Here is a 27,986-nt window from a genome sequence, read left to right on the forward strand (position 1 = left end):
ATCTTTTTTAATATAATTATAAACAATTATATGAGGAATTTTACTACTTTTATTTCTTACCAGGTAGTACCTGCTGTTGGCTTGATGTTTTATCCTCTGCAGATTCTTCGTCCTCCACATCATCCGTATCTGATAGAGTTTTAAAACTATTATTGATTAGAATACTAAATTCACAATTAGTATCGTTGGTTTTTTTTCCTTTTGGTTGAATGTTTGGTCTTCAAATCTATCGGCTAGAAGTTGTTGGTTTTTATGCCGGTGAAAGACATTTATTGGGAAAACAAGGACACAAATAAATAAAAGAAAAACGAAAACCTCATTCAAAAATGAAATTAAATACAATAGAAGTCTCTACAAAAATTATAACTGCTCCTAATGATTTGGAATAGACCATTAGTCGTACTAGCACGTATTGACTATCAATAATAAAACTTCTAGTTTCATTACTACTGCTAGAAATGGAATTGTAATGATCATATGGATCCATATAACTTTCCTCTTTGCTCCAATATCTACACTAGTAGTCCTACCCTTTTTTAGCAGCAGATCCCCTTTCGTAAAACTCAGAAAATGGCAGAACCCTTATGGTAGAAGTAGGTAAATGGGGAAGCCCCTACAATATCACTTAATACAAATAGAATGTCAAATGCCATATTTTCGGCTAGATCTTAGAAATGCTAGGATACCTACACAAAACCTGTGCAAAATTGAAGAAAATCTTTGATGGTAAGGTTGAAAAGTGGAAAGTTGAATTGATGTGGAATAACTCAACACACTTATTTCTAAATTTTTCTGTAGACCACTGAAAGAGACTCACGGAACCGCGCTTGGTAACCACTGATCTACACCCAAGTTATTGATTAGATCTTTAAGAATATGTTAGAATTGAGTTGTGTACATTAAAAATTAATCATGTGCTGAAACTCACCAGCAGGTTTTCCAAATCCATTAGAGATAGGGATTGACCCTGGGAAAAAAATATACCTCAGTCCTGTATAGTTTAATTGAACTATAGGTCTTTGACGTTGGGCTTTTTTCCCAGTAATTTTGATTATACAATATTTACACATTAGTTTGGATTTCATGACAATTACCTGAGAACTCTTGAATCTAATTTTCCTCTTACCCTTAATGAATAAAACTATAAACTACTTCCTGTAACATTAAGCTTTAAAAAAGTGAGAAATCATTATAATGGAAAATAAAAAATCTTAAGAAGAAAGAGAAAATGGAATAATATCTCATGAAGGAAAAAAAACTAAATTTAAAAACATTACTTGATCTGAAAGAAAAAAGTTAAGGGTTGAAAAAGGCTATTCTTCACTTAAAAGGGTATAAAGAATCAACAAAGATCGAAAAAAAAACAAAAAAAACCATGGAATTAAAATCACTGACATAAGTGGAGAATGAGGATTTATCTGCAACAATCTGGAACCTTTTAAGCTTATTAAGATTAAAAATATAAAATTATCAATACATAAATTCTATATACATTCATCCTGTATATAAGAGCAAGGGGTTTTGAAGTAACCAACTAGCCCTGAAATTTCAACATAAAATGAAGAGAAATTTCTTGAAGCCATACCTGATATACTCAGTCAACATGCATAATTCTTGAATCAAACAACCAAAACACTTCTCAATTTACAGAGATCCTTAACTACTTAAAAAAGAGCCATTTTCAACTAATTGTGGTTTTTCAATAGCAATGTCTAAGAGAGGAGAATAGTTGGTTAATCTTCAGTGGATATATCTTCATCATTTTTAAAGGGGGCTCGACTATAGAACAGTTGAACAAGTTAAGTGCTTTGTAAAAACATTATCAAGAGATTGAACTTGAAATATCAGAAGAAGAGAGAAATATTCTACATAATACTGATTCATCTATAATTGTAATCAAATTAGGAACAATTAATGTTAAAAAAAAAAAAGAGAGACAAATTTACTTCCACATCACAGGCAGCCTAAGTAAAATTCTAACAAATATTGAGAATTTTATTTTGGAAAATCTATGGCTTTTACAACTCTTCTATTTTGCTGGAGATCAAAATCGTTTTTAAATAGATTGGATATTATTAAGCATGGATATTATAAAGCATGGATGTTATGGGACCAAAAATAAATTTTGTAATTAAAAATATTTTCTAAAGTATAAAAAGTAAAAGCAAAAGCTTTCCCCCCTCTCCATGAGAGGCCCTTATAACTTTCTTCAATAAATTGCTAAGATCTACTTAATTTTTAAATTAACTTAATTAATTTAATCATTTTACCAAAGCTGCCCAGAGGTGTAGAAGCACCTGCAAAAATAAATTACGTATATATAAATATATATATAGCATGTGTGTGTATGTGTGTGATGTGTTAATACATATTTATTAGGTTTCAAATTTTCAGGTCCTATAAAGTGTAGGAGAAAAAAAATAAAATGACAAGAATGGAAGCACACACACAAACACACACACACCCCTCTATATATCTTTGTCATTCTTACAGAAAGTCCAGTTTTTGATTGTATACACCTGCCCTTGAATTTACAAGAAAGAACACAGTCATGTCAAAACATGGGATTTTCTAAAATATAGTGACTTGTTGAAACACAAAAAGTTATTATAGAAAAGGAAACTGTTCCTTATATAGTACAAGTATTGAAAAATAAGAAAAAAATTGATTTCGCTTGATTGATTACTCGCTTTGACAATAAGGCCAGGAGAATGATGCTTTTTGGGCATTTACATTCCAGTCAACATTTACACTCACTAACGACTCCAGATTGATATTGGACTGTTGAAATCATGAGAAAAATGGGGAAAAACCAAACCAGAAAAATACTCATTTTGTGAAATTTCAAAAAAACAAGAAAAGACACCCCCATGCCCTTTTGAGCATGGATGTCAATGCTCAGGACTACCATTTTTTTAATCTTAATATAGTAATATTTCTATGCTAATAATGAGATCCATCATTTTAGTATATACAGACAGATTCTGAATTATGTTAAAAGAACTGGTTTTGTAATTTTTAAAACTATTCAGGCCTTCTACAAAATCTTGAGGTTGGCAAGATTGCGTCTGGACTAGATAGTCATGAAAGATCCATGCACTTGACAAATTTTTAACATTTACTAATTATTTGACTACCTGAAGAAAATTTCTGCTTTTAGGTACAGTTTTTACTACAATATAAAGAACTTCCTATACACCTATAATATTACATTATTAGTAGTAAAATATGGTACAATTTGCTAAAGTGTGGTCTGTGCTAGGTCAGACGGGGCACACATAACCTACATGGATGTGATAATTTTAATTTTTTAAAGCAAATGCCTACCAAAGTAGAATACAAAGGAAGTTTATTTTATCAATTAACAAATAAGTTATTTATTTAATTTAATAAAATTATCTTACCAAAGCTTGCCAGAGGTATAGCAGGACCTGCAAAATTAATTGTTTTATTGGTATGTATTTTTGTGGATCTTGAGCTTCAGTCAATAATACAACTATATTGAGGCGATGTTTTACAAAGTGAAAAAAAACAAAACAGTTTTTTAGAAAAATAATTTTCATCAACTAATTATTAAAAAACTACAATGTATAGAGTATAATTTAAGATTAACAACAACTGTATTATAACATTATTTAATAAAAACATTACTTACATTTTTCTATTGTCTATTATTAGTCTGTGTCTTTGTTTAGGTATAAAGTGGCCGTGTTTTAGTATGTAATAGCATACTCGTTTCTGTTTTTGTTAATGATTTTTGATATCTTATCTCAGAGGATTGGTATGTAAGGAATCTTTTACTGTTAGTTTTTTAGAGTTTAGGTTTTGTCAGTGTTAGTGTATATTTTAGTAATTGGCAAACTAGTTTATGAGAGCACCTATTTGTTGACAGGAGATCTACTACTTTTTTGCTGTGTTTTTGTTTAGGTGTAATCATTTTCTTTCCTAGTTTATTTAATTTTTAGTTGAATTAATTTTATTTCTTTTTGGACATTGACTGATATAAAGTATGTATCTTCCAGAATGGATAGGTTTTTACCAGTTTGTTCCTATTTCAGTTTCCAATTAAAAGTACATCTAAAAATGGTTTTTTGTTTTCCATTTCGAATATGTAGTAGAATATAATTAGGAGGAATAGTTGTTAAACTCACTTAAAACTATTTCTTTGTCGCCATTCTTGGTTGGTATTGCGGTTATTATAATGTCAATGAATTTGTATATAAAAGGTGTATGAAATGGAATGTTTGGAATTACTGCATCTAATAAATCTTCTAAATGAATATCTGCTAAAATCAGGGCAATTGGAGATCCCGTAAGGCATCCAGATTTTTTGATATGGATTTATTCATTAAATTGAAAATATCCTCTATAAGTACATAAAGCTGTTATAAATAGTAGTTTGATGAATAGTATCTTGGGAATATTTGTATGTGCTTTAAGTTTGTTCCATTTGTTCTCGATGATAGTTTTTATTTTTGGGATGTGTATATTAGTAAACAACAGTGATGCGCCAAATAAAATGAGTTTGTACCCTTGTGGAATTTGAATGAGTCTTTTGGAATTCAAGGGAGTCTTTAACATTGTATTTGCTGGTGTAAATGTGTTGTGAAGCCGAAATAAACCTACATGTACCTTTGTTTTACGCCCCTTCAGTTCTGGAACAAACCTTGGGTTAGTCACCCAGACAAAACAAAAACTAATTAATAAAATAAACTCTGGCATTTTTTAACATTTTCTAATGACAGCTAGCCATTTTTGCCATAATCAGATCGTCCCCAAAGGGTCTTGTCCTGATAGAAAAAATTGTATAAAAGTATGCATTCGTACAGTAGGGATATATTTCTTTTCCCTCAAAATATTGTCAAGATAAACTAATGAAGTTTTGATTATTTTTATTAACTTTACCTTTATAGATTCTTTTACAATTTCAGTAATAGACCTTCGATCTATGGATGAACAGGCTTAATTTCCAGGTTTTTAGGTATTTCTAATTAGACTAAGTAACACAGCCTGCACAGTATTATGGAAGGGTTTGGGGTGGTTGAGCAGCAGCTTGCAAAGCGATTTGGTTTTAGAAAAATGGTTATGGAGAAGATGCATTACTATGACATACATCTCATTACAACCCCTTCTTATAAAAGATTGACATACAACAGACTCACAATGTGATTCCTACTTGTTCTACATTTATTTCTTGATAATATTAATTCATTTTGTATGATAAAGGAATGAAGTGATTAGGATCTTTTACATACAGAATCTGTAGTGGTTCAGCTTGAAGACACAAATTACAGTGTATTAATATAACTCTATAATTAATATAGTAATTTTATATTAACACATATAAAATGGGACTAATTCAATATCAAAAGATTAAACCTTTCCTATTGAATAATTCTGAAAATGTACCTGTAAGAGAATATATACAGAATTATTCAATATCAAAAGATTAAATGACAAATCCTAAATCCTACCTGGACCTCCAATACGAGCAAGATTTTTGAAACCACCTACAACAAAAATTTAATTTAAATCTATTATTAACATTTTAGTAGCTAAAGAATTTTGCAAATGCTTTTAAAAGAAATGTAGGATAGCAGGGGAAAATTATTTAGAGTAATTGGTAATAAGCATTTTTACACTTCAATAAAAAACTGTCTATAAGCCGGGTCAATTTAAGACTTTAGCCTTTATCGTTAATGTTGCAAATTAGTTATAATTAAAGTTAAGATTAGGTACATAAAATATGTAACACTGAATATACTGAATTTTAAAAACCATCTTACCTACTCCTGCATCAAATTCTGGAGGTGCACCTGAAATAAAATTTGTTACTGTTATATTATACAATCTAATGATACAATATATTTAATGTAATAAATATTTAAACAATTAGTATAAAAATCATATAAAGCCACCAAAACCATAATTTCTATACGTACTACTTAAGTTATTAAAAAACTAAAAGTAAAGTGTTATTTATACCGCTTGTTTTATTTATGAACTGAATAAATTGATTTAGCTACTTACAGAAACAGGATATTGTGTATTATTTCATTAAACATAAAATTTAAGATATTGTGGTAACATCACAAAACTGTTTCAAAGATGCAATACAAAGAATATTTTTAAAGAGAAAATTAGGTAATCATTAGGAACAATTTCAAAAGCATACATTTTTCTAAAACTATACAAATTCCAACAATATCCTCAACTATTTCATGAAATTTCAGCTTTTAAATTACAATAAAAATGAAAATTTTCATAATAATATAGAATTATTCTCACCTTCTTCTCCATCGTTAACTAAAGATGAGTTTTCAGGTTTAACAACTACCAAAGAAGTTACTGGAGTGACAAACTTATACTGTAACAGAATAATATCAGTAATTATACATTATTTATTTAAAATGAACGTGTCCTATCATTTGAAAAAAATAAATACAGCAGGCAACTTTTTTATTTCAATTTTAGTAAGATATTATATTCATTTCCTTCAATGTATTCAGTGATCAATATATGAACAAAAGTTTAGAGTTGTAGTTGTAGATTACTATTAGATTTCATGTGTCTGCTATTTAATACCAAAATATTAGTTAACAACAGTGTCGGTCTTAGACACTTGGTGCATGCACAATCATGTCAAGAGCACTTCTTTCCCCCCAAAATTACTTTCGTAATCTGTTGTACATTATGTATGTGCAGTAGTATATTGAATCAGTTACTTCACTAGTAGGCTAACTTATTATTAATTTAACTCATACATGTAGTATTGTAGTAATTTTTTATAATTCTTAACTAGTGGCGAGAGTTGGCACCTTTGTATAAGTCTGCCACTGTTTAACAATAATGTTCATCTGCAGCTCTAGCACTCAAGAGGGTACCTTAGTTTTCAGTCCTTACTTTTACCGTCATTATTGGGGAGTTAAACTTGGTATGAGGTTTTCCTGGTTAAGTGTATATGTTGAACATAAGTAGGACCGTGTTTATAATGTTATATATTTTTCTGTGTAAAAAAAAAATATGTCTGTTTATTTATTCTAATATTTTTATTTTGCCTGTAAATTTCATATGGATGGTTAATTATTACTATTATTGATGTATTTATCTATATTACATTTTGAACTTAAAATGTATGATTGAATTATGTAAAATTGAATATAAAAACATTTTTTTAAAAAATAATAAAAGACAAACCTCCAAAGCTCGTTCCAAGGCCATTTCTTTCCAAGTCTCATTTTTTGTAACAGCGTATTGGTCCAGATATAATTTTATAGTCTTGAAAGCCCACATTTTCTCCAAATAACCTGCAATTATGTTCATTAAAAAAAAAAGGCATTAATACATACAATGTTCAAATTTATCAGGAGTAATTTTTCAATATTTCTGAGGTCAGATTGAAAAATGTTTAAGTCACTTTTATCTCTTCAAGATTAAAAATTAAAAAACAAAACAAATTTGACTTAAATTGTACAATTTGCCATTGTTGTTTTCTCATAAACTTGAAGATAAAGATTTAAACATTTTTGCTGTCTTAATATCAACAAGACAGACAGACTCTGGAGTGTGAAAAACCTTGTTTTAGGAAAAAGTTACTTTTATTTTGCCATCTGAGCACAGATTTATTATTTAATTTACCAATTTTGTAGGGTCTTTTAAAAGTATGTGGATCTATTCGGATAGTTATCTCTCCATCGATTGATTCTGCTGTCAAATAACCAGTAATTATATTCTTTGGGTTAACTTTTCCTATAATAATTATCTCTTCCCCAATGCAAAGAGTTTCACTTATAGTAGTAGCAGAACTTACCTGAAATATTATAGATAATGTTTAACAACTGTTAAATTAATAGCAAAACATTTTTACAGATGTACCATGGAGGGTTATAGAGTTCTCAGAAGGCCTTGATACCGATTATTCAATTATTACAAGTTTAAGAAGGTAGGTAGGAAAGATATAGGTAAGAATAATACAGAGCAATGATCCTCTGAGAGCAGAGTCCCTCTGACATTGTCACTGATTATTACATCAGCCATTACAACTCCAGAGGGAAATAGCCTCCAGATATTTTGAGGGATAGGATAGTGCAAGGAGAGAATTGGCCTCTGGATATACAAGCTGTCAAGAATCCACCCTCAGATCTTGTGGAAATGGTGAAAGTATTATCCAATCCAACAATCATTGATAACGAGGCAGAGACATGACAGGAGAGCCCAAAGGGAAAGAGAAACTTACATAGCCTTGTCACTCCTATTACTCATAGTAAATGAGTCTGAATCTTTAAGAGCCATTTTACCAGTATAATTTAACTGGTCCATCCAGGATATCATGAATTGTTGTTATCAATGAAATTTACAGCAATATTTATAATGTAACTATATAAACATTACTCGTAATAATAAGTAATTTGGCAGCAGGCTGATAAAGTGAGTGGTACCCAAAATAACATGTATCCTACAAGAAAAAAAATCAACCAACTTTGACTTTTTTGCTAAGAATACCTAAATACTTTAAGAAGTATATATAGATAACAATATTTTCACATCTCTGGTAAGTTTTTTGTACACAGCAATGACAGCTATGCAGTAATTCAACAATAATATTCATTACTGTTTCTGGTGATTTTCCTAGTTTGTAGCAGGTTTCTGTGTAAAGTTATTAAAACACATAGGGGTTTCATAACAACAAAGCATTTTTATGATAATCTAAAAAGATTGTAGGTCACTGCAGAATAGAAAGTAAATTTACTTTTATAAAACAAACTTTATTATATCTTTAAAGTTGGTTTTTACTTTGGAAAACATCTCCCATGTTGTCATGGGCACAGACACTCGAAAGAAGTAAAGAGCAAGGCAGTTTTAGCCCCCAATATTTTATGAATAGGGCCAGAGTTTCTCTACCGATATCCCCAATCCCGATAACCAATTAAAAGTTGAATAAAGGATACATACTATAACCAGACCTCATTATCATCATTATATTAAATCCCCACTGAATTGCAATGTGAGGAGAAAGTCTACAGAGCCCTCCTCAGCTTTGTCAGTCTTCCACTAGCTGTCTTAATTTAATCCATTGAAGTCCTCTTTACTTCCTCTTCCCGTTTACTTCTGGGCCGATTTTTTAGGTTTCACAAGCAATCCAGCCAGATTCTATTCATAAGAGTGCCCAAGGCATCTCAGTTGATTCTTCTCAGATGATTTATTGACTGGTTTAACATAGAGGTTTGACTTTATTGTAATATTGCAGTTCAGACTATTCTTATTCTTTTAGTGCAATGTCATTTTTGACACTTGTTTTCATGATTAATGGTTCTTTGTAGGGTCCATGATTTCTGATTCATGACATCCATTATTCTCCTTGGCTTTTTTCTTATCCTCATTATTGTTATTTCCACAGGGTTTAGGACCATATTGATATTCAAATCTCTTCTTTTATCCTGACAGAAAAGGTTCTTCTCTCGTTAATTTTTGTGTGTTCTGAGAATATGTGTTGTTAGTAATGATCATTCCATTGGTGGCACACAGTTGGAGCATTCTTTCCAGATCATCATTTTTGACATCTTCTTTATGGGCACGTAAAACTTCAGGCCACAAGTGGGAATTTCTTCCAGCTAGACCATTCAAGTTTTCGGTTTTCCATGTGTACCATCTGTTTCTTTCTGAATACTTTCAAAGAACTCTTATTTCTCTGTATTCTTCTTTAGTATCTACAGCCATCAGCCAATCACTTACAAATTCCCATCCATTGATCACTGCATTTATTATGGTTCCCTAGACTATAAAACCTAAGCCTCTACCAGCTATTCATGTTTCAGTGGTTCCAAAAAGGGTGTAAATATTATCACAAGTCCTTTCTTTTCCCTTTACTCTTCTCTTGACTTCATTTATAGCTAGGAAATCTACCTTTGCCTTCTTTTTCTCCTCTGTCAACTCATACTCAATCCTCGCACAATCTCCAAGTACTACATCCAACAGTTACTTTTTGCGGGACCATGCAATCAGGCCTCATTTGAACTGTCTGGTTTGAATTTGGAATATCTAAAATTGGCAGAGCAAACAGTGACCTGATATTCCAACAGAAATTGTTAGATTAAAATTTTTTTATTACCAGTTATACCTGGTTGGCTTTACATGCATGGTTGTTGTAACAGTTTGTAAGTTATTTTTTTAACAGTTGATAGTGGGGAAGGTATAGTATTATACAAGAGGTACCCCTAACTATTCGCAGTGCTATGAATTATTATAATTGAAAATAGTAAATGGATTTTAAAATTGAAAGCCAGGAAAACTCATTCAGTTTAATATCCCAACTTATAATGTTAGATAGTCAAGGTCCATTAATGTTCTTTTTGCTCAAAATAATTATACCTATCATTTTACTGCTTATGAAATTCAAAGAAAAGTAAATGTGATTGTGATATGTTTTTTTTTACCCATTATATACTTAAAACAATAATAAAAATTATAATTTGATTTTTAATTACTGTGCAATTAATTTGTCTGTAGTACACATATTTTAAATTATTTTGTTATGTTTCTTTTGTTATTAAGTGATTTAAGAGTTTATACATATTTATGTTTTAAATTAATTTCATACATCTTATAAGTATTTTTATGCTAATAAATTTTTTTTAATTTTTTAAATTGAGTTAGTTATTTAATTTATAGATATGTTCAATTTTGTTTTTACTACATATTTTTATAAGTTATTTGTTTCATTAAATATATACTCTGTTGTTATATTAGGACTGATGTCTTGTAGTTATAATAAATAAATTCATTAAAAATCATACTTTACCGCAGCAGCATATTCAACCTTGATGTTAAACAAAACTATGTAAATAAATTGGAGGAAAATGTTATGATATTGTAGGCCAGCATCAGCAGCTTCATATATTTTCCTTGCAATACCATTATTTGAAAGTGACATTCTCTTTAAAAATTCGTAATCAGCATCAAATCCAAAGGAAAGACAAAATATACGTGCTCTAGAAAAAAAAAAAATCCATTGTCACCAATAAGTAATTTTTATTTTATTGATTTCTTTACGTTGTCATTATAGTAGTTGTAATTTTTATGTTATAACAGCTCATCTTCAATCTTTACATCATTCTTCCTTCATTGCATATTTTTCTTATTCAAGACCTAAATTGTTAAAAAAAAATATTTATATACATAATGTAAGATGATGAAAAGATTAGTTGGAAGACGAGCTTGGAAAAGAGTTTCAAAAACAAGATTTTGCAATATCAAAAGAATAGTAAAGGTAAATGATAATATAAACTTATGAGAAAATATCATAAACATATTAAGTATAGTAACATAATTTAAAAAGTAATAAAGGAGAGTAATAAAAAGTAAGAGTTAATGAAAAATACCTGTTAGATGAAAGTGTAAACAGAGACCCCTCAAATGACAGTGGGAGTTATTTCAAAAATAGACAGAGGAGAGAAGAAGAGATGAGTGCAAATAATGGGTTGATTATAAATATTTGTTATAAATAAATTTTGAATCTAAAATTTAAAAGATATAAATAGAGTAAAATGAAATAAAATTGTGTGATCCATTGTTACTTAGTGAAATGAAAAAAAAAAAATAATTATAGTAACATTTTATATTTCTTTATGGTGATCTATTGTCATTCCATCATTGGATTGTGTATATTCATCTTTTGGTCCTCACATGTCACTTTGTATCTTATTTTCATTACTTTATACTTTTCAACAACTATATATCTTTACTTTATTACTTATTTATTTCACTCTGTATCTCATATGTTACTATGCTATTATTATATGTACAATGTTACTATAACATTTCAGTTGTCTTATTCCTATGATTTGGTAATTTTATGTTTTAAATTTTAATTAAAATAAATCTACAACCCATGAAGAGTCGGGGATGCTGTACTTTGTAAGGAAGTACTGTACTATTAAATACTAACAGTTGTAATTTTAGATAATCTTTTTAATTTAGTACTCATTTATTCTTTTTATAGACAGAAATTTGTCATTACCTTTAAGATTGTTAGATTTAACTTAGCACTGTTTCAATGAACATATTTTATCTCGACTTTCTTACAATGATCAATTTAGATAAAATATTGTTATCACTGACATGCAGATAATCTTTTATTTTCATTATCTACTTTTGTCTATGTTTATTTTTCCTCCATTATATTTAATTGTCTTTATATTCTTTACCTATTGATGTCACCTTTATGCTGTTAGTATCCGCTTAATATTTAATTTTTTTTTTCCTTTCAATATTATCAATTTATTTTAATTTTATTTTACATATTTGTATGTATTTATTGACAGTTTTATTTTTATTTTATTCCACTATAAATAATTCAATCTATTTTTATCCTTTTAAATTTTGGATTCAATATTTATTTATAAGAAATATCTTTACTCCCCTCCCTCTATCCCTTCTCTAATTTTGAAATGTCTTCAACTGTCGTTTATGGGATATCTTAATGTGTAAGACTTCCACATAACAGTTATTTTTCAAATATTTAATTTTTTATTACCCTCTTATTACTATTTTTATGATATTGTCTGATATTTTCTAATAAGGTTATATTATCATTTACCTTTACTATTCCTACTAGAATATTGCAAAAATATGTTTTCTAAACTCTTTATCCTTCTCAAATCTACCTTTTACCCATCTCACATGCTTCCTTTAACATCTTCATTTAATATATATATTTTTCTTTATCCATCTTTCTGGCAGCATTCGGATACCAAATCTGAAGAACTCTTTCTCTTTTAAGGTTATTCATGAATCGACCCAATTTTTGGTATCTTCGTATGATGCTAAGTGCTTCTCAGACAGAACATATACCATCTTACAAAATATTAAATTTATTCTTTAAATAATATAATTGATATATTACATTATAACTCTTGAAAAATAATTAATAGAAATTTATAATCATTTTAAAATTTTCTTTTAAATAATTTCTCATATGAATTTTATAAGTATGAAAAGTTATTATATTGAATAATTATTCCATGAAAAATAAATAAATTGAGTGATCTGTGCCTTACTTTATTGTATTAAGTTTCTTGACATTATCTATTATTTTATCTGGATCGGATTCTTGGACATTGGGCAGTCCATCTGTTAAAAAAAATATTAATGGCACGATTTTTCCTGGACAATCCTTGAGCAACACTTGGCCTAACTTCACAGCTTTAATACCATGTTCCATTCCTGCCATTATGTTTGTTCCTGTTAAAGATTTGAAAATCAATGTTATGGTAAAAAAAATAAAATAAAATAAAGTATATAAACACACATTAGAAAATTGTTTCTTATTCCTGAGGACACTGAGGGATCCTGATGCTACGTCATATCAAACACTATTTTGTCTCAAGAAACATTTTTACCTCTTGTCCGAGATGAGGAGAAAAAAAAATTGATTGGTTCCCCCAATAAATCCTCATGATGGGTTATATTTTCAGTCAAACACTTAATTATGTAGTGCATATTAATAATAAAGATATAGTACATCTCTGTTTGTCTATTATATATCATGGGTTGTTAAAGTGAGATGTGCTATCTTTAGTTCACAATCTTGTGCTTTGATTGTATTCTGAGGACTCCTGTCCATAAGCCTATTTCACTCACAATAATCATTTTTTTTTTTGTATGGTGAAGTCAAAAATAAATCCAAATTTTATTATATTTCAACTCTTGTTTTTACTTGGCATTATTTAATGAAATGAATAAATATTTATTCATGATATTTCTACTGTAATTTATCTTTTAGAGAGAACTTTTTTTTTTTTTTATTGATAAATATTACAATCTGCCACAAGGTTGTTGGGAAATAAATAATAGTCATAACTGATTACATTCATACTAATATAAAATAAAATAAGAATACAAATAAATGAAAAAAATACATAAAAATAAATGAAGTCTTTCTCTAAATATATTCAAACAGAAGGATAAATAAAATAAACATAATCAAACTATGTATATGAAAAAATAAATAAATAAAATAATCACCAGTCGCATTTACACTCTTATATACAATATTTACACAATCGACCTGAGGATCCTTGAGCCCACTCTATTCCTCACATGTGAGGGATAGAACAGAGCTCTTTGAGATCCCAGTTCATCCCTCTTACCACATCACTGATAATGAGCCAGTGGTGGCTGAGCAAGTGTGCTAAAGCCGCAAACACTCAACTAGTGCTTAGAGAGAACTAACTTTCCAAAATATATCATTAATTTTATTAAAAGAGTTTGTATGAATACTACTGTTTTATTTTTTATATCTAAGGAACAGAATTAGTTTGGCAATAAAATGAATTCAACCAATATATTTTACCTCCATAAGTGCCCATATTCTTTATGAAATCTTTAGCCTTAGCAGTATTGTCTTTTGATGCTGTAATGATATTACGTTTTTTCACAGGAACATTAACGGGTTCTGAAACTTCACCATAATAATCTAATGTGGCATTATTGTTACCATCTGGGTCCCAAACCTACAAAAAAAATTATAAGAGTCTTAGAAATGATAAAATAATTAGTTGATTTTTACTACATTTTCTTATTTTAAAATTAATTTATGATAAGCAAATAAATACAGCCTAATACATACCAATACTCCTACTGAGAAAAGAACTATCGAGAATAAATCGTTTTCAGACATATCATCAAGACACTTAAACATAGCTATTTTCAACTGCTCAATTTTAGTTCCGAACATTGAACCACTTACATCCAGGACAAACACAATGTGCTTCCGTAGAACTTTAAATGAAAAATATCTGATCCTATGAACCATGTTTCCATCTTCATCAACCTGCAATATTTAGTTCATAATCTAAAGATCTGGTTTAATTTAATTTTGCTAATTTTACAATACTTCTTTTAAATAGACTAATTAATAAATAATTACCAATGCTGTCTGAGGATATTTAGAATCATCCACATCATACTTCATGATCATTTGTCCGTTCAATCCAGTACTATTTATATTTCTTTGTTCTGATTGTGTTGGTTTCCACTCTATTATTACTTTATTGGGAGCAATGAATACTTTTTTAACATTTTGATTCTCAATACCTTTGTAAAATCAAACATTATGATGAGCTGTTGTCCAATAATAATATTATACATGATTAAACAGCATTAAGGTGTTTCTTTGATATCAACTTATCATTGATAAAATAAAATGATTTTTCCATAAGATCCAACTTACTTAACCAAGATACATGCCTGCTTAGGCTGTAACTACACTTAGTCCTTGAAAAAACCATTTATTTCACCCCAACTTTTTATTACAAAAATGAAAACTATTTAAAAGTAAGAGTCAAAATTCATGACTCTCCCAACTATAGATGGGGGAGGGGAAGGGGAATGATCGCTGTACAGTAAATGTCATTAAAAAGAAAATATTAAAGTACTTAAGATGCACGCCACCCGAAGTTTATTTTATTCAGAAAAACTTTACGCAAAATTTAATTGAAAATTTACGCACATTTGCACATTTTTTATTCACAGCTTCCTATCTTCAAAACCACCTACAACATCTAAAAACTTCATATTACTTAATTTTAAGTAGAGTAAAGTCTCTAAAATATGAGTCCTAATAGACATCTCCACATCTTTTAGTTTCTGAGATATATTATTTCACAGACAAAAATGTTTTTTCAAAATGTCAAAAAACCAACATTTTGTGAATTTATTTTAGCAAATATCATGAAAACTATTTCTCCTACGAAGATAAACCACTTCAGAGTACATTCAACTAACTTCGATTTGAGTGCTGGCTTTTTGCCTTATGGTTCCTGAGATATGTTTTTCTTAAATTAAAAAATTTGTCCAAAAACTAGAAATCAACATTTCGTGAATTTTTTTGGGCAAATATGAAAACTACTACTGGTAGACATAGATAAACGTCATAAACTACCTAATAGTACATTTAACTAACTTTAATTTGAGTACTGATAACATCTGTACGAATAATGATTCCTGATATATAGTTTACCCAAAATAAATTCACTACCTTCTGATTTTTTTTTTATTTGCTGCCTGAAACTTTGCTTTTCTACCTGGATCTCGGGAACTAATATATCTCTTTTAGGACTCATATTTTAGAAAATGTATCCTTCTTTAAATGATATCCAATTAGGTTTTCTAATGTAGGTAGTTTTAAAGATACAGAACTGCGAATGAAAAATTAATTTTTTTTTTAACATTTTAAAACAATCTCCAGTTTTTATTCCTTCAACTATAGTTTGTAGACTAATCAATTTGGACTAGTAACTATACATAGTTTTCATTAAAGTAATAAAAAATTAGTGTGAAATTACTGGGTTTTTTCGTTGGGCTCTTGTACTATAGGAGCTTAAGACTATTCAAGGTGAATTATATAATAAATAGATTCTTCTGAAGATCCATCTACGCATAGTCATAACAATGAAATATCATTTTATCACAGCTTCTGAAACTTTATAATTCAGGTGATAAAAGATGGAAGAGAGAAAATTATATTGTCATAGAGCAGCATGATGTCAGAGTTGAAAAGGGCGATCCTAGAAACAATATAAGTAACCACTTTTGTGATTAATACAAGTCTCCATTGAAGCTAGGTGGTAAGTGCATTAAAAAAAAAAAGTTAACGCCTATGCTTCTCACCTACGTCATTTAATGTTAGACCGTTAGTAATCTTCTTTTTGTGGAATGTCCCTAATACTATGAAAAATTAAATGAATAATTTTTGATTTAACAAATTGAATAGAACAAACATTTCAAAGTTTTAATTTTTTTGAGATGAAGTAACAATTGCTAACATCTACAGTTTCATTCGGATTGTTTTTATTATATATACATTTTTTAATAGCAAAAATGAAATAGTTACCTTCCTCATTTTCATCTACTAAATCAGTTGTTTTGAATTTCAGCACATGGATCTTCGTAATATTTAAAACATCTTCAACTATATATCTGACTGTCAAGCGGCGAACAATCTATAATAAAAGATCAGTATTAAAATATTTACCATTGAATATCATGGTATTGGCCTTTGAGAATAGATTATTACTTGTGTTAAACGTATATTTATTGTATTTTTGTAATACCCATTTCTCCTTTCTAGTAACTCCTCGTATGTGAGGGTAAAACATACGACTTTGAGAGCTTTTATGTTGATGCTTACGACAAAGTATTTGGAGTCTCGTACGCTGAAATAATATTAAAAGTGAATTGTAAAATTATTAAATATCTAATATATATCTAAAGGGGCTTCTACATGTTTGCCAAATTATAACAATTCGTACTGCATTGTACTGCATCCACGCTCTTGGGTTCAGTCGTCAGCTTTGTTTTAGACTCCCAAAATATAAATATTTGTGGTATCTGTTTTTAATTGATTAAAGAATTTCACCAGCCTTCCAATACGATAACTAACTTTACTTTAATATTATATTTTAAAATTCTATCGATTCGTGAAATACAGTTTCAAATCTTGTCAATTAATCATAGCGGTTTATTTTTTATGTAACACAGCACAAATATACCTGGGTAGTATAATTAATAAATATCTGATATGAAATGCAGAAGGAAAGTTGAATTTTTAGGTTACGTAGTACTGTTCCACTGAATTTTTATCATCTACGTTTTATTTAATTTTGCATATTTTTTTTTTTTTTTAAATGGAAATAATGTGAATCGAATGTAATAGCTGACAAAACTAGTGCGTGGGTTCTGACGTTTGGTCCTTCCTTTGTTTACCAAGAATTTGTTAAAGTAGTGTATCTGCGACAACTGTGGCAAACGTTTAGATTCAGCATTATATATATATATATATATATATATCATTTTAGCGCTCAACTCAAGCACTTTGCCAAATCGGACCACCTGTTTTCCAATTGTAATTATGTCGAGAAAATGTGTTAGTGAATATAGTGAATGGAATTTTACAAAGGTCATGTTCGACCATCGAGATAACAACTCGAGCTAACCGGGAAAATTTAATCAATATCGGATTAACGGTAGTAGGTAACAATACCTAACATAAATGGAAGTTATTCATGCTCGAACTTGAATTTGACTGAAGAGACCGAACTAAATCCGAAAGTCTAATTTCTTCTCCTGCGCACTTAACAATTACGAATGATGAAGGTCTTCCATAGAAGATCAAATATTTAAACTATTTTAAATCGCAGATTTTTCCAATTCAAAAAGTTCTGAAAACTTTATATAGTATTGTTTTGTTTATGTACCAAAAACAGATATATATATTACTTTACGAAAATTAGAAAAGTGTTTCACAGAACCGTTCTACCCGTTGCTCCCGATATAGGTCACTTTTTTCTGGAAACTAGAGTATTTTTTTTATTAATAGTTCCAAGGAGCAGCTATGAACAGCTTATAGTGATCTGGGAGTTGGCGAGGAAAGAGAGAAAAGAGGGGGAAAAGGAGGAAGGTATCTTAAGGCTGATGACCTGAACCATGTGGAAGTTCTGACTTAACATGTAGCACAGCCTTAATGTTGTGTTAAATTGTTAATCTAATGCATCCAATAAACGACTAGTGTTAGAATAGTTTCTAATATATTATTTTAAATTCTATTTACATTGTCTCTTTAACAAGACCTGCATCTTGGCCAGCACTAACTGCGGAATCGTATTCCTTTTGAGCTTTTTCTTTTTCCTTGACTTGAGATTCATATATTCTGTTGTCAATTAGCCTTTGAACAATAAGAAATTACACTTTTATTATGATTAGTTATTATTATAATAAAAATTAACACAACAGAATTTTCAATTAAATCAAAATAAATTTATAACGAATATAGTTTTAATATCTTCTTCCATTATTTAATTTAAAAAATATGCATAAATGAATCAAGAAGAAATGTACCAATTAAAAATTGGAATTGAAGCACTATGTTTTAGATCTGTCTGCAACCGAAATACATTAATGTTTACCACAATATATCATTACTTTTATCATGGTTGGCCAACCTCTTTTTCTCTAAAAGTGCTTCAATCTCCATGCTGAATCTTTAACATTCAATAATTGAGTGTTTATTCTTCAATTTATAAATACTAATTTTAATGCATAGTTTGTTTATATAAATTAGCATTCTATATAATATAGAAATTGTTTATTGTAATACTACATGAGCGTTTGAACAAGTTTGTTCAAAATGTGTATTCTCTCATATCCTGAACAAATTCTGATAAACAGATACTAGTTGAACCTTGAACCTTGAAAACGGTTCTCCTTAGAATTTTTAAATTGTCCTAATACCTTTCTTACCGGAAAGGAGGGCAATGGACGATTTCAAATTTCAAGATAAAAATATACTCAAAAATGCAGTAAAAGGAATTAGGATATTTAATAATAATGTTCTCGATATATCGTCCAACTTGAGTTTATTATTGATATAGTGATTATCATATTTAATAATAAACTATTATTCTATTATAAGCTAACGATAATTAAACTATTCTGATTTTAATTTAATGGTCATACTCACATGCGAAAGCCAGTAATAAATGCATTCTCTGGTATTACGACTTGGAAAGTATATTCTTGAGAATTATTAGCCGGATTGAAAACACAACTAGTTACATTTGTTCTGGCATATGTGTTTGATATCGTACTTAAAACCTTATAATCACGTATGAACGGTTTACTAACCTGGAATTTGATAAGTTTTGATGAATAATAAAAATCCACTGAATGAATAATAAAATAATATGCATATATATATTCTGGGCGGATGGAATTAAAAAATTACCTGAAAGATGGCAACATGCAATAGATCAAAATGGGTCATATATTATTGATTAAAAATATTTACAAGAATCTGAAATTTTGATTGAAATCACCAGTAAAAAACGTTACGAACTTATTTTACAACCCAACATGTACAGGGTGCTCCATGAATGAGTGGTCATATTTTGGGGGTGATACTACATACTATATCCTTGCATCCTTAATTGACCTGCGAAGGTACTCTTCTTTTGCACCATATTATAACTTAAGAAATGAAGATGGTTTTTTGAGATCCGGAATAATTAGATCCAAGAAAGAGCTGCTTCAAATGTCCAAAAATTTTAAGAAATGTTGAGCTTTAATTTTCAACATAATAATAATAATTATCTATTCTGGTACAAGCCCCTTTAGAATAATACAGAGAAATAGACAGATGAGGAGCCTCAGAGATATAGGTATAGATAGAGGGTATTGGAGCGACGGATGTTGGAAGGGATGGAGTTCCATAGAGATGAGGCTCAGATAATGAACGATTTATCGAAAGCAGCGGATGCCAGAGAATACTTACGACGGTTGGTAGGATAAAACCACTTCAACTCTGCATTATAACGAGAAACAGAGGCGTCCCTTGGGTCCCCGAAGATGACTCGTACATAGCAATTTATCGAACGTTTCAATTTCACCTTGGGATCCCCAGAGACGCACCCATATACCGTACAGCAATAGTCAAAGTGGGGAGATATTAGAGAAGTGACTAGGAGCCTACGGGTTTCAAATGGAAATAGGTGGCGAAGATAATTTAGACGTTTTAAAGTGGAAAAGGTACGGCGGGAGATATTGGATACATGGTTTTTCCAGAAAAGCGTTTGATCAAAGGTTATTCTCAGGTTTATGATGGTGGGATAAAATTTGACGGGACTATCATGTAGGAACAGAGTTGGAATATTAAGAACAGTTTTAAAGAGGTGATTGGAGCCTATTAAGATTGCCTTCGTCTTCTCCGCATTTAGCTTCAACTTGTTAGCTCTCGCCCATTCACAAATCTCATCCAAATCTTCTTGAAGTTTTTCTGTGGCTGATAATTGGTCAGGAGCAGGAAGGACAGGTATATTTGGAAATCATCTGCATAGATGTGGTATTGGGAGTGATGGATCTCGAGGGGAAGGTCATTAATGTAAATAGCAAACAGAGTAGGAGAAAGAGAGGAACCACGAGGAACACCACAGGAGAGGGGGAGGATCTTAGATGGAGGTTGACCTGAGACGATTACATACTGGGACCGATTTGAGAGAAAGGATTTGAACCAACACAGGGCACTGTTGGATAGGGGAAGATTAAGCAATTTAGTAAAGAGGATGTTATGGTCAAACGCTTTGGAAAAGATAATGTCATGGAATGCTTTTTTTTGGCTGATCTAACCCATTACCTTTACAAGAAATTTTCCTCCGCTTTAATTTGTTACCTCTTTCATGTTTTTAATAGAGCTTTAAAGTAGATTTATTTGAGAATTAGAATTTTTTTGAGAAAAACCACGGATAACAGCTAAAAACACAAAATTCGATTTTTATCTCATAGCGTTGAGAATCGTACTATGAATCATAAGGACTTTTTTATTCCTCTTAAGCTATAGAATCTGTTTCCGCAGTATGACCACTCATTTATGGGACATCCTATATATACATTTTACCTGATCTGGAACTAGGTCATCTGATATGACCCTTTGTCAGGTGATATCGCACAGCCGTTTGGACGTTACTTATGTATACATACATATGCATATAAATGAGAGTACAAAATAATACCTACATTTACTGATTGTGATTGTGTGACGGTAATCAGTGTATAACTGCTGATAATTAACAAACAAACTTTAAGTATTGTTATCATCTGAAAAATCAATATTATTCTTAATTAAGTATTGACAAGAAAATTATATTCATTTATGTTCATAACTATGTATACTTACTTCAGAACTTATTGGTTTTCTATGTTAAATAATAATTTTCAAGCTTCAATAAATAAAAAAAATTACTTTTGTGTTATAATATTTTAAATATAATAATTAATATTTGTAATAAGTATGGTTTTTATTATTAATTTTCGCTAAATCAATACTGAATTTTAGATTAATTATATTTATATTAGCCAGTAAAATTACTGTTTCATGGATAATAAAGGATGGGATTGTATTGAAATATTTTGTCCTATTGTATTTCTTTTTTAAAAAGACTTATTTAATAAGTCGAGTTACGTTTTGAAGACTAAGGAAAGGGATTGTAAATCCTTTTCAGATTAATATTTAACAATTTTAACATATGTTGATATCAAAGGTCTCAAAAACAGTTTTGTATTAAAAATAAGGTCATACTCAAATGTTCTGACTGGGGTATCCTTGTAGTTTGTTATTTTACATAATTTTATGAAGCAGGAGCGAATCGCACTTTAACTGTTTACTTTTATTTACCAAAAAGTGAAAACTTTTGAATTCGAGAATTCGACTTCATTTTCATACCATCCTGTAATGATTTTAGTGGGTATTTGGTACGTACATATAGGAGGCATGCTATCGAGAATTCGACGAAAATACACGTTGTGTATAACCAAGTCTTGTAAAATGGTTTTGCGAATATGAAGATCCTAGCTCAAAAACGATGTTTTAAGGAACTAACATATTTTTTGGCAGGTATATGCCTAAGATGTTCCGGCAACTTTTTTGTTAAAATCAAGTGACCGGAAGTGCCAGTTCATAGATTAGATTTTTTACAATTTTACGATTTCGTCGATAACGGATTAAACTCAATAATTATTAATCTTAAGTAAATAAATGTAAAATTATTTTATCTTTAATATCAGCTGAAATACTAGGTCTTATCCTACTTGGGCTTGTACACATCCAAAAGTGTTTTTCTTGGTACGCTAATAATTCAAAAATTACTGGTCCGGTTTTTCCAAAATTGAAGATTAATTTAAAATGTAATTGTAAGATTAATGATTTACTAATCATCTTATAAAATTCCAATTCTAATTGTGCAAAAGTATTTTCTTTGACACGCCGATTATCAAAAACGAATTGTCCGTATTGGAGTAAAGCTGAGAATTAGGGTATGAATGGTGCAATATCTCAAATTTGTCAAATCAATCGTTTGCTTTCGATTACAGTCGTAACCTCGGGCAAGTTTTTCGCAGGAAGCCCCCTTATTCCATACTCCTTTTCGGTATCGCTACTATATTTTCTTATAGTATTCATTATTTCAAACAGTGAAATGTTATTTTACCCTTTTGTGATTTTGTTTGATGAAGTATGCGAGGAAAAAGGAATAGAGGGTTTTAATTCAACCACGGGTGCCATGGTTGATCAAAAACCTATTCAACGTCAGGAAAGGCACAGGTGTAATATTAACATTTACAAATTTAAAAATATTACTAAATGAAATATTTTTAGTAATCGTATTTATGCAGGTTTATAGCTATAGTTTACACGATTACTTACCTTTTTGCAGATGCACCACTCGATCTGTGTGACAATTTTACCTGAGTGCATGCACTGAAGACTGAGTGAATGCTTTTATAGGCTACTATACATCTTTAGCGAAACATTAAGCTAATTACTACGTGACTTTATGCTCCTACGAAACAAGTAGCGAAAATCATATCTGCAAACGGAAAGTGCAACTATTATTACGTGATATTAACAGAAAATGAACATGAACTATCATTAGAATTTACTCATTAACTGAATTTTCCTAATCTTGGTGAAGGAAGAAACAATAATGCGCGAAGAGGCTTTGGCAATACCAGACCGAAATTATTATTGTTCTACCAGTCAGAAAACCTAGCCAATTCTTCACCTAGCAAAGCAGCATTGACTAAAAGTGGTTCAGTCTAGTATAAAAAAAAAAAAAGTAGAAACAACTGAGAATTTTATACTTAGTAATTCAAACTCATGGGATTACTACCGGTTCAAAACTGCACAATCCAATATTTTTAAACTTTTGTTTAAAATTAAAAAAAATGATTTTTAAACTAATCACCATAGGGTGATAACAACAACAACAAAAACAAATAACTGCTCTTTAAGAATAATATATATATATATTTTTTTATTAATTGCATTTTATGAAAATCTTCATTTTTCTTTTGGTTTGAATTTCTATTGGGTAGATAGAAATCCGTTTTTGAAGCATAGGTGTGTAAAAGAAAATAGCTCTAGCTTCGGGCGAGAGGAAGTAAAAATGTAGTTTATATAGTTCAATAGATAAATATTTATTCTGAGCGGCCTCATATAAATAGTCCTTTTATGAAAAAAAAAATCAGTTATTTCACCCCAATTTTTGATTACTTTAATAAAAACTAAGTATTATTATTACTAGTCAAAATTGATGAGTCTGTCAAAAATAGTAAGGGGGAATAAAAAATGGTAGCTGTTTCAAAACGTTATTAAAAATTAATTTTTCATTCCGAGCTCATGTTACAGATGTCGGCCGGTACTCAAATTTAAGCTAGTTTATGGTACTATAAAGTAGTTTATAACAATTATCTACGCAGGGGTAATAGTTTTTATGTTATTTGAATATGAAATTTTGTCCGAACATCTAGAAATCAATTTATTTTAGCAAATATCACGAAATCTTCTGCTCCTACGAAGATAAATGTAAGAAACTACTTTATAATACATTTACCAGCTTTAATTTGAGTTCTAGAAGACATCAGTACGTCTAATGGTTCCTGAAATATAGTTTTTCATAAATCAAAAATATATTCTATTCGAACAAGATTTTTAAATTTGTGAGTAGTTTTAAAAATATGGAGCATGAATGAAAAATTAATTTTTTTAACATTTTGCAACAATCGCCTGTTTTCTTTCCTCCAATCTATAGTTGGCAGACTCATAATTTGACTAATAGCTATACATAGTTTTTATTGAATTAATAAAAAATTAGGGTGAAATAACTGAATTTGTTCTCCTCTTGAGCTATCTGGATTGATAGAATGTGGATACATCTATGTGGAACAGACTAAACGGAGAGATATCATATGGCAAGCCCTCGAAAAGTTGTGAGCTGAATATTGACGTTCATATGCTCTTTATCGACTCTTAGCAAGTCTTTTATCGGATTTATAGAATCCAGTTTTTAATTTCTAGAAAATGTTTTTGTATCGATAAAATTAACTAGTTTGATAAAAAACTAACATTCTATGAACTCAGACCATTGTTCCCATTCTGATCAGACAGATACAGTTTGGGAGAGACAAGATGTCCTATCAGTAATCCATTTTTATTTAGTGCTACATAAAGCTATAGGATTCCATTGAATCCAAATTTCATTAAATTTGGCAGGCCGTTCAAGTCAGATTCTTAGTTTCATAGATGCATTGCAATTTTGACAAGAACTAGCGAAAAGTGACGTCCTCCCGCTATAGGCTGACAATAGAAAAAAATATAATAAAGAACATCTCCCGAAGACTCAATGAGAAGACCAAGTTTCATGGCGGGCTAAGAACCACCGAAGGGGAAGATTTGGACAAGGAAATGAAATATTATTTACTGTATAGTTGGTTGAAATATCAGGCGTTGGAAGAGTTTCTCTTGGGGTAACTGTTTGTTACATTGTGATTGTATTGATCATTTGCTCTTAGAATTATATGAACTTTTTCCTTATATCCAGAATAACTAGCTTTATTAGGGCATTGACATGAATCTCCTTTTACACAGCATCACAAGGATCATTTAACAATACGTGCTAAATTATACATTGCTATATCTTGATATACTGGATTTGTGTTTTTTTTCCTGTTTGACAGATAATTGACGGATAATTTCTGGATTTTTTTTTTCACTTTTTAGTTCTTAATTCATCAGGCTGTGTTGTACAGTCTATATTTTGTGTCCTCAATATTTTGCTTTTCAGAAAGTTGAAGATAAGTTTTATGAGAATGTTTTCTCATCCTTAAAAACTGAATATTTTCTTAATTTAAATACTTTTTATACTTTATTAGTGGTCTAAGTGTATAAAATTATATTTAAAAGCCTCTCAAAAACTTTAAGTCTTAATTTTTTTAAACTGTGAAGCTTTTTAGGTTATTCCATAAATTATTTGGCGGTTTAAAACTTTGATTTCAAATATAAAGTAGCTTAAATGAAGTGAAATGTATTGATCCCTTAATCATGAACACCAGTCCAGTCAATGGTGACATTAGAGCTAAAACTATATTTTTACTTCCTCTCTGCTTAAGGTTGAGGTTCTTCTCATACAGGAAATTAAAAACAAACATCTCAGACTTTAAACATTCCACTTGAATCTTAGGATTTAGTCATGAAAGAACAAATTTGATTCAATGATTGACTGTCAGTCAGGGGTCCAATTCCTGTTACCGGAAACATATCTATTACCCTTAATCCAACTTTCCTGGATTTTTCAGGAATTATGGGGTTGGTACCTAGATGGCTCAACTACTTTAACTAGCCCATGCTCAAACGCATTTACTTGAATTATCCGTTTTGAAAAAGATCCAATACCAATTTTACCATATAATATTCACTACTTTCATGAACGGCTGCGGAAAAATATTTTCCTTGACAATTATGTTCAGGAGACCTTCAGAGTCCTTCCAGCCTCATAAAGTGGGTACCTTTAATTAGGAAAAAAATCAGACAGTTGAGCATGATTCAGATCAAAAGGCAGGGGGTGACTGCACAACTGTTGCTCTACAGTACAGGTTTATATATTATTTAATATATGTATATGTATTAATTAATTTTTCAAATTAAAATAAAAAACAAACAATTTGAGAATAAGTTGTAGAAGTCTTTAATATATCACAATATTTCCAAGTAACACTTCTTCGACTCTCCTAAATATATAATTGTTGGGCTTCAGGTGAACTGAGATTCATTTGAGAGAAAAATTCTGCTAGATTCATTTCCTAATTAACCTGCACCTGCCCATCACAAGGTAATGGGAGTGAAGAATAAATGGACTTTTCCAAGGCTCCTATGAAAATATTAAGTTATTACCTTCTCTAATCCACAAATAAAATATTATTAAAGGAGTATAGTGATCACAAAATTTTCAGTAGCCCAACTTTAGCAGAAATTAATTATTTTCCAAGTAGGTTGGGTAACTAAAAGCTTTGTGAAGTGAGCAATGTCACATTTTTTTTATTTTTTGCCATATTTTTAATATTATCTTAAATTTTTTTCTTTAAAGAGATTAAATGTCAATTTAGTAACATGGTCAAATGTTCTCTAATATTTAGTATGTTTTTTTGTTTTGCTCTATGTTATATAATGTAGCCACTATATCTTATAATTCTATATCTATTTCATGCTTTCGGTTATTTTAAAAAAACATTTAACTATAAAATTATCATCTTCTGCTTTCTTAATTTGGGTCACAAAATACTTCTTGCTGATTTTTTTTGCAATCATTTGGCAGGGATGTAACTATCCAAATAAATCTGTTTTAAAGTTTAGTTCATCCACCAACTCATGGCTTCATTTAAAAGATCACGAACAATTTATCTTGATAATTCTTGTTATGTTTCGGAATAAAATTTCAGAGGGGTGAACTGGACAAGATTAGCAAAGCTATTGAAAATTTCAAAGGAGTAGGTTTCCACCAAATTTACCAGCAGGTGAATTTATATTTCATGGTGTGCTATAGTTTGTTGGTAAATCAAATCATCTTAAACGTTTTTACAATTAATCTTCAGAAGTTGATGTACAATTCATAGCTACTATAATGATGGAAAAAAAATATATATGTATATTAATAAAAACAAATAAAAATAATAAATTTTTCAGATTAAAATGTTAAGAATAAATATTTTCACCTATTTCCAGTAAAAGATCCAACTAGTTCAGTAGTTCCTAATGTGCTCTACCATCTACTTAACATAGGAAGCTTGTAAAAAAGTCGATACGATATACGAATACTCTCCCCACATACTCTTTGTTAATACATACCACCATAAATTCTTTAAAAACAAATTTAATTATTGAATTATGAATAATCTGGAATACCAAAATAACCCTATTCTAAGTGATGGAATGCATAATGGAGAATTGAGGTTTATGAATATTTAATTATTCTTTAACACCTATAAAAAAGATCCTTCTAAATACTAAATGTCCTTCTGATAATCCATTAATTTACTTAGGTATGTTTACACACAAAGTTAGATAATATGTAAATAATAATAAAAAACAAAGAAATAAAAAACAGTAA

The 27,986-nt window shown here is 29.8% G+C and overlaps 1 protein-coding gene across 1 annotated transcript in view; it reads right to left on the reverse strand.

Moving 5' to 3' along the window:
* LOC106687446 (inter-alpha-trypsin inhibitor heavy chain H4) overlaps window positions 1-23,299 on the reverse strand; it is a 30,287-nt gene extending 6,988 nt beyond the window's left edge. Inside the window, exons 1-18 of the mRNA XM_014431332.2 lie at window positions 23,249-23,299; window positions 21,565-21,645; window positions 19,517-19,680; window positions 18,608-18,721; window positions 17,075-17,213; window positions 16,892-17,000; window positions 14,927-15,093; window positions 14,627-14,830; window positions 14,351-14,510; window positions 13,056-13,239; window positions 10,799-10,988; window positions 7,639-7,810; window positions 7,198-7,307; window positions 6,289-6,367; window positions 5,787-5,816; window positions 5,475-5,510; window positions 3,405-3,431; window positions 61-129 (exon numbers count right to left, since the gene is read on the reverse strand). Coding sequence (XP_014286818.1) covers window positions 61-129; window positions 3,405-3,431; window positions 5,475-5,510; window positions 5,787-5,816; window positions 6,289-6,367; window positions 7,198-7,307; window positions 7,639-7,810; window positions 10,799-10,988; window positions 13,056-13,239; window positions 14,351-14,510; window positions 14,627-14,830; window positions 14,927-15,093; window positions 16,892-17,000; window positions 17,075-17,213; window positions 18,608-18,721; window positions 19,517-19,680; window positions 21,565-21,645; window positions 23,249-23,299 — 2,086 coding nt within the window. The remainder of the gene's footprint in view (window positions 1-60; window positions 130-3,404; window positions 3,432-5,474; window positions 5,511-5,786; window positions 5,817-6,288; window positions 6,368-7,197; window positions 7,308-7,638; window positions 7,811-10,798; window positions 10,989-13,055; window positions 13,240-14,350; window positions 14,511-14,626; window positions 14,831-14,926; window positions 15,094-16,891; window positions 17,001-17,074; window positions 17,214-18,607; window positions 18,722-19,516; window positions 19,681-21,564; window positions 21,646-23,248) is intronic.
* Between the last annotated feature and the right edge of the window lie 4,687 nt (window positions 23,300-27,986).

The sequence above is a fragment of the Halyomorpha halys genome, unplaced genomic scaffold (assembly GCF_000696795.3).
Source record: "Halyomorpha halys isolate HHAL.00 unplaced genomic scaffold, Hhal_1.1 Scaffold965.1, whole genome shotgun sequence".
In the NCBI taxonomy this organism is placed as follows: domain Eukaryota; kingdom Metazoa; phylum Arthropoda; class Insecta; order Hemiptera; family Pentatomidae; genus Halyomorpha; species Halyomorpha halys.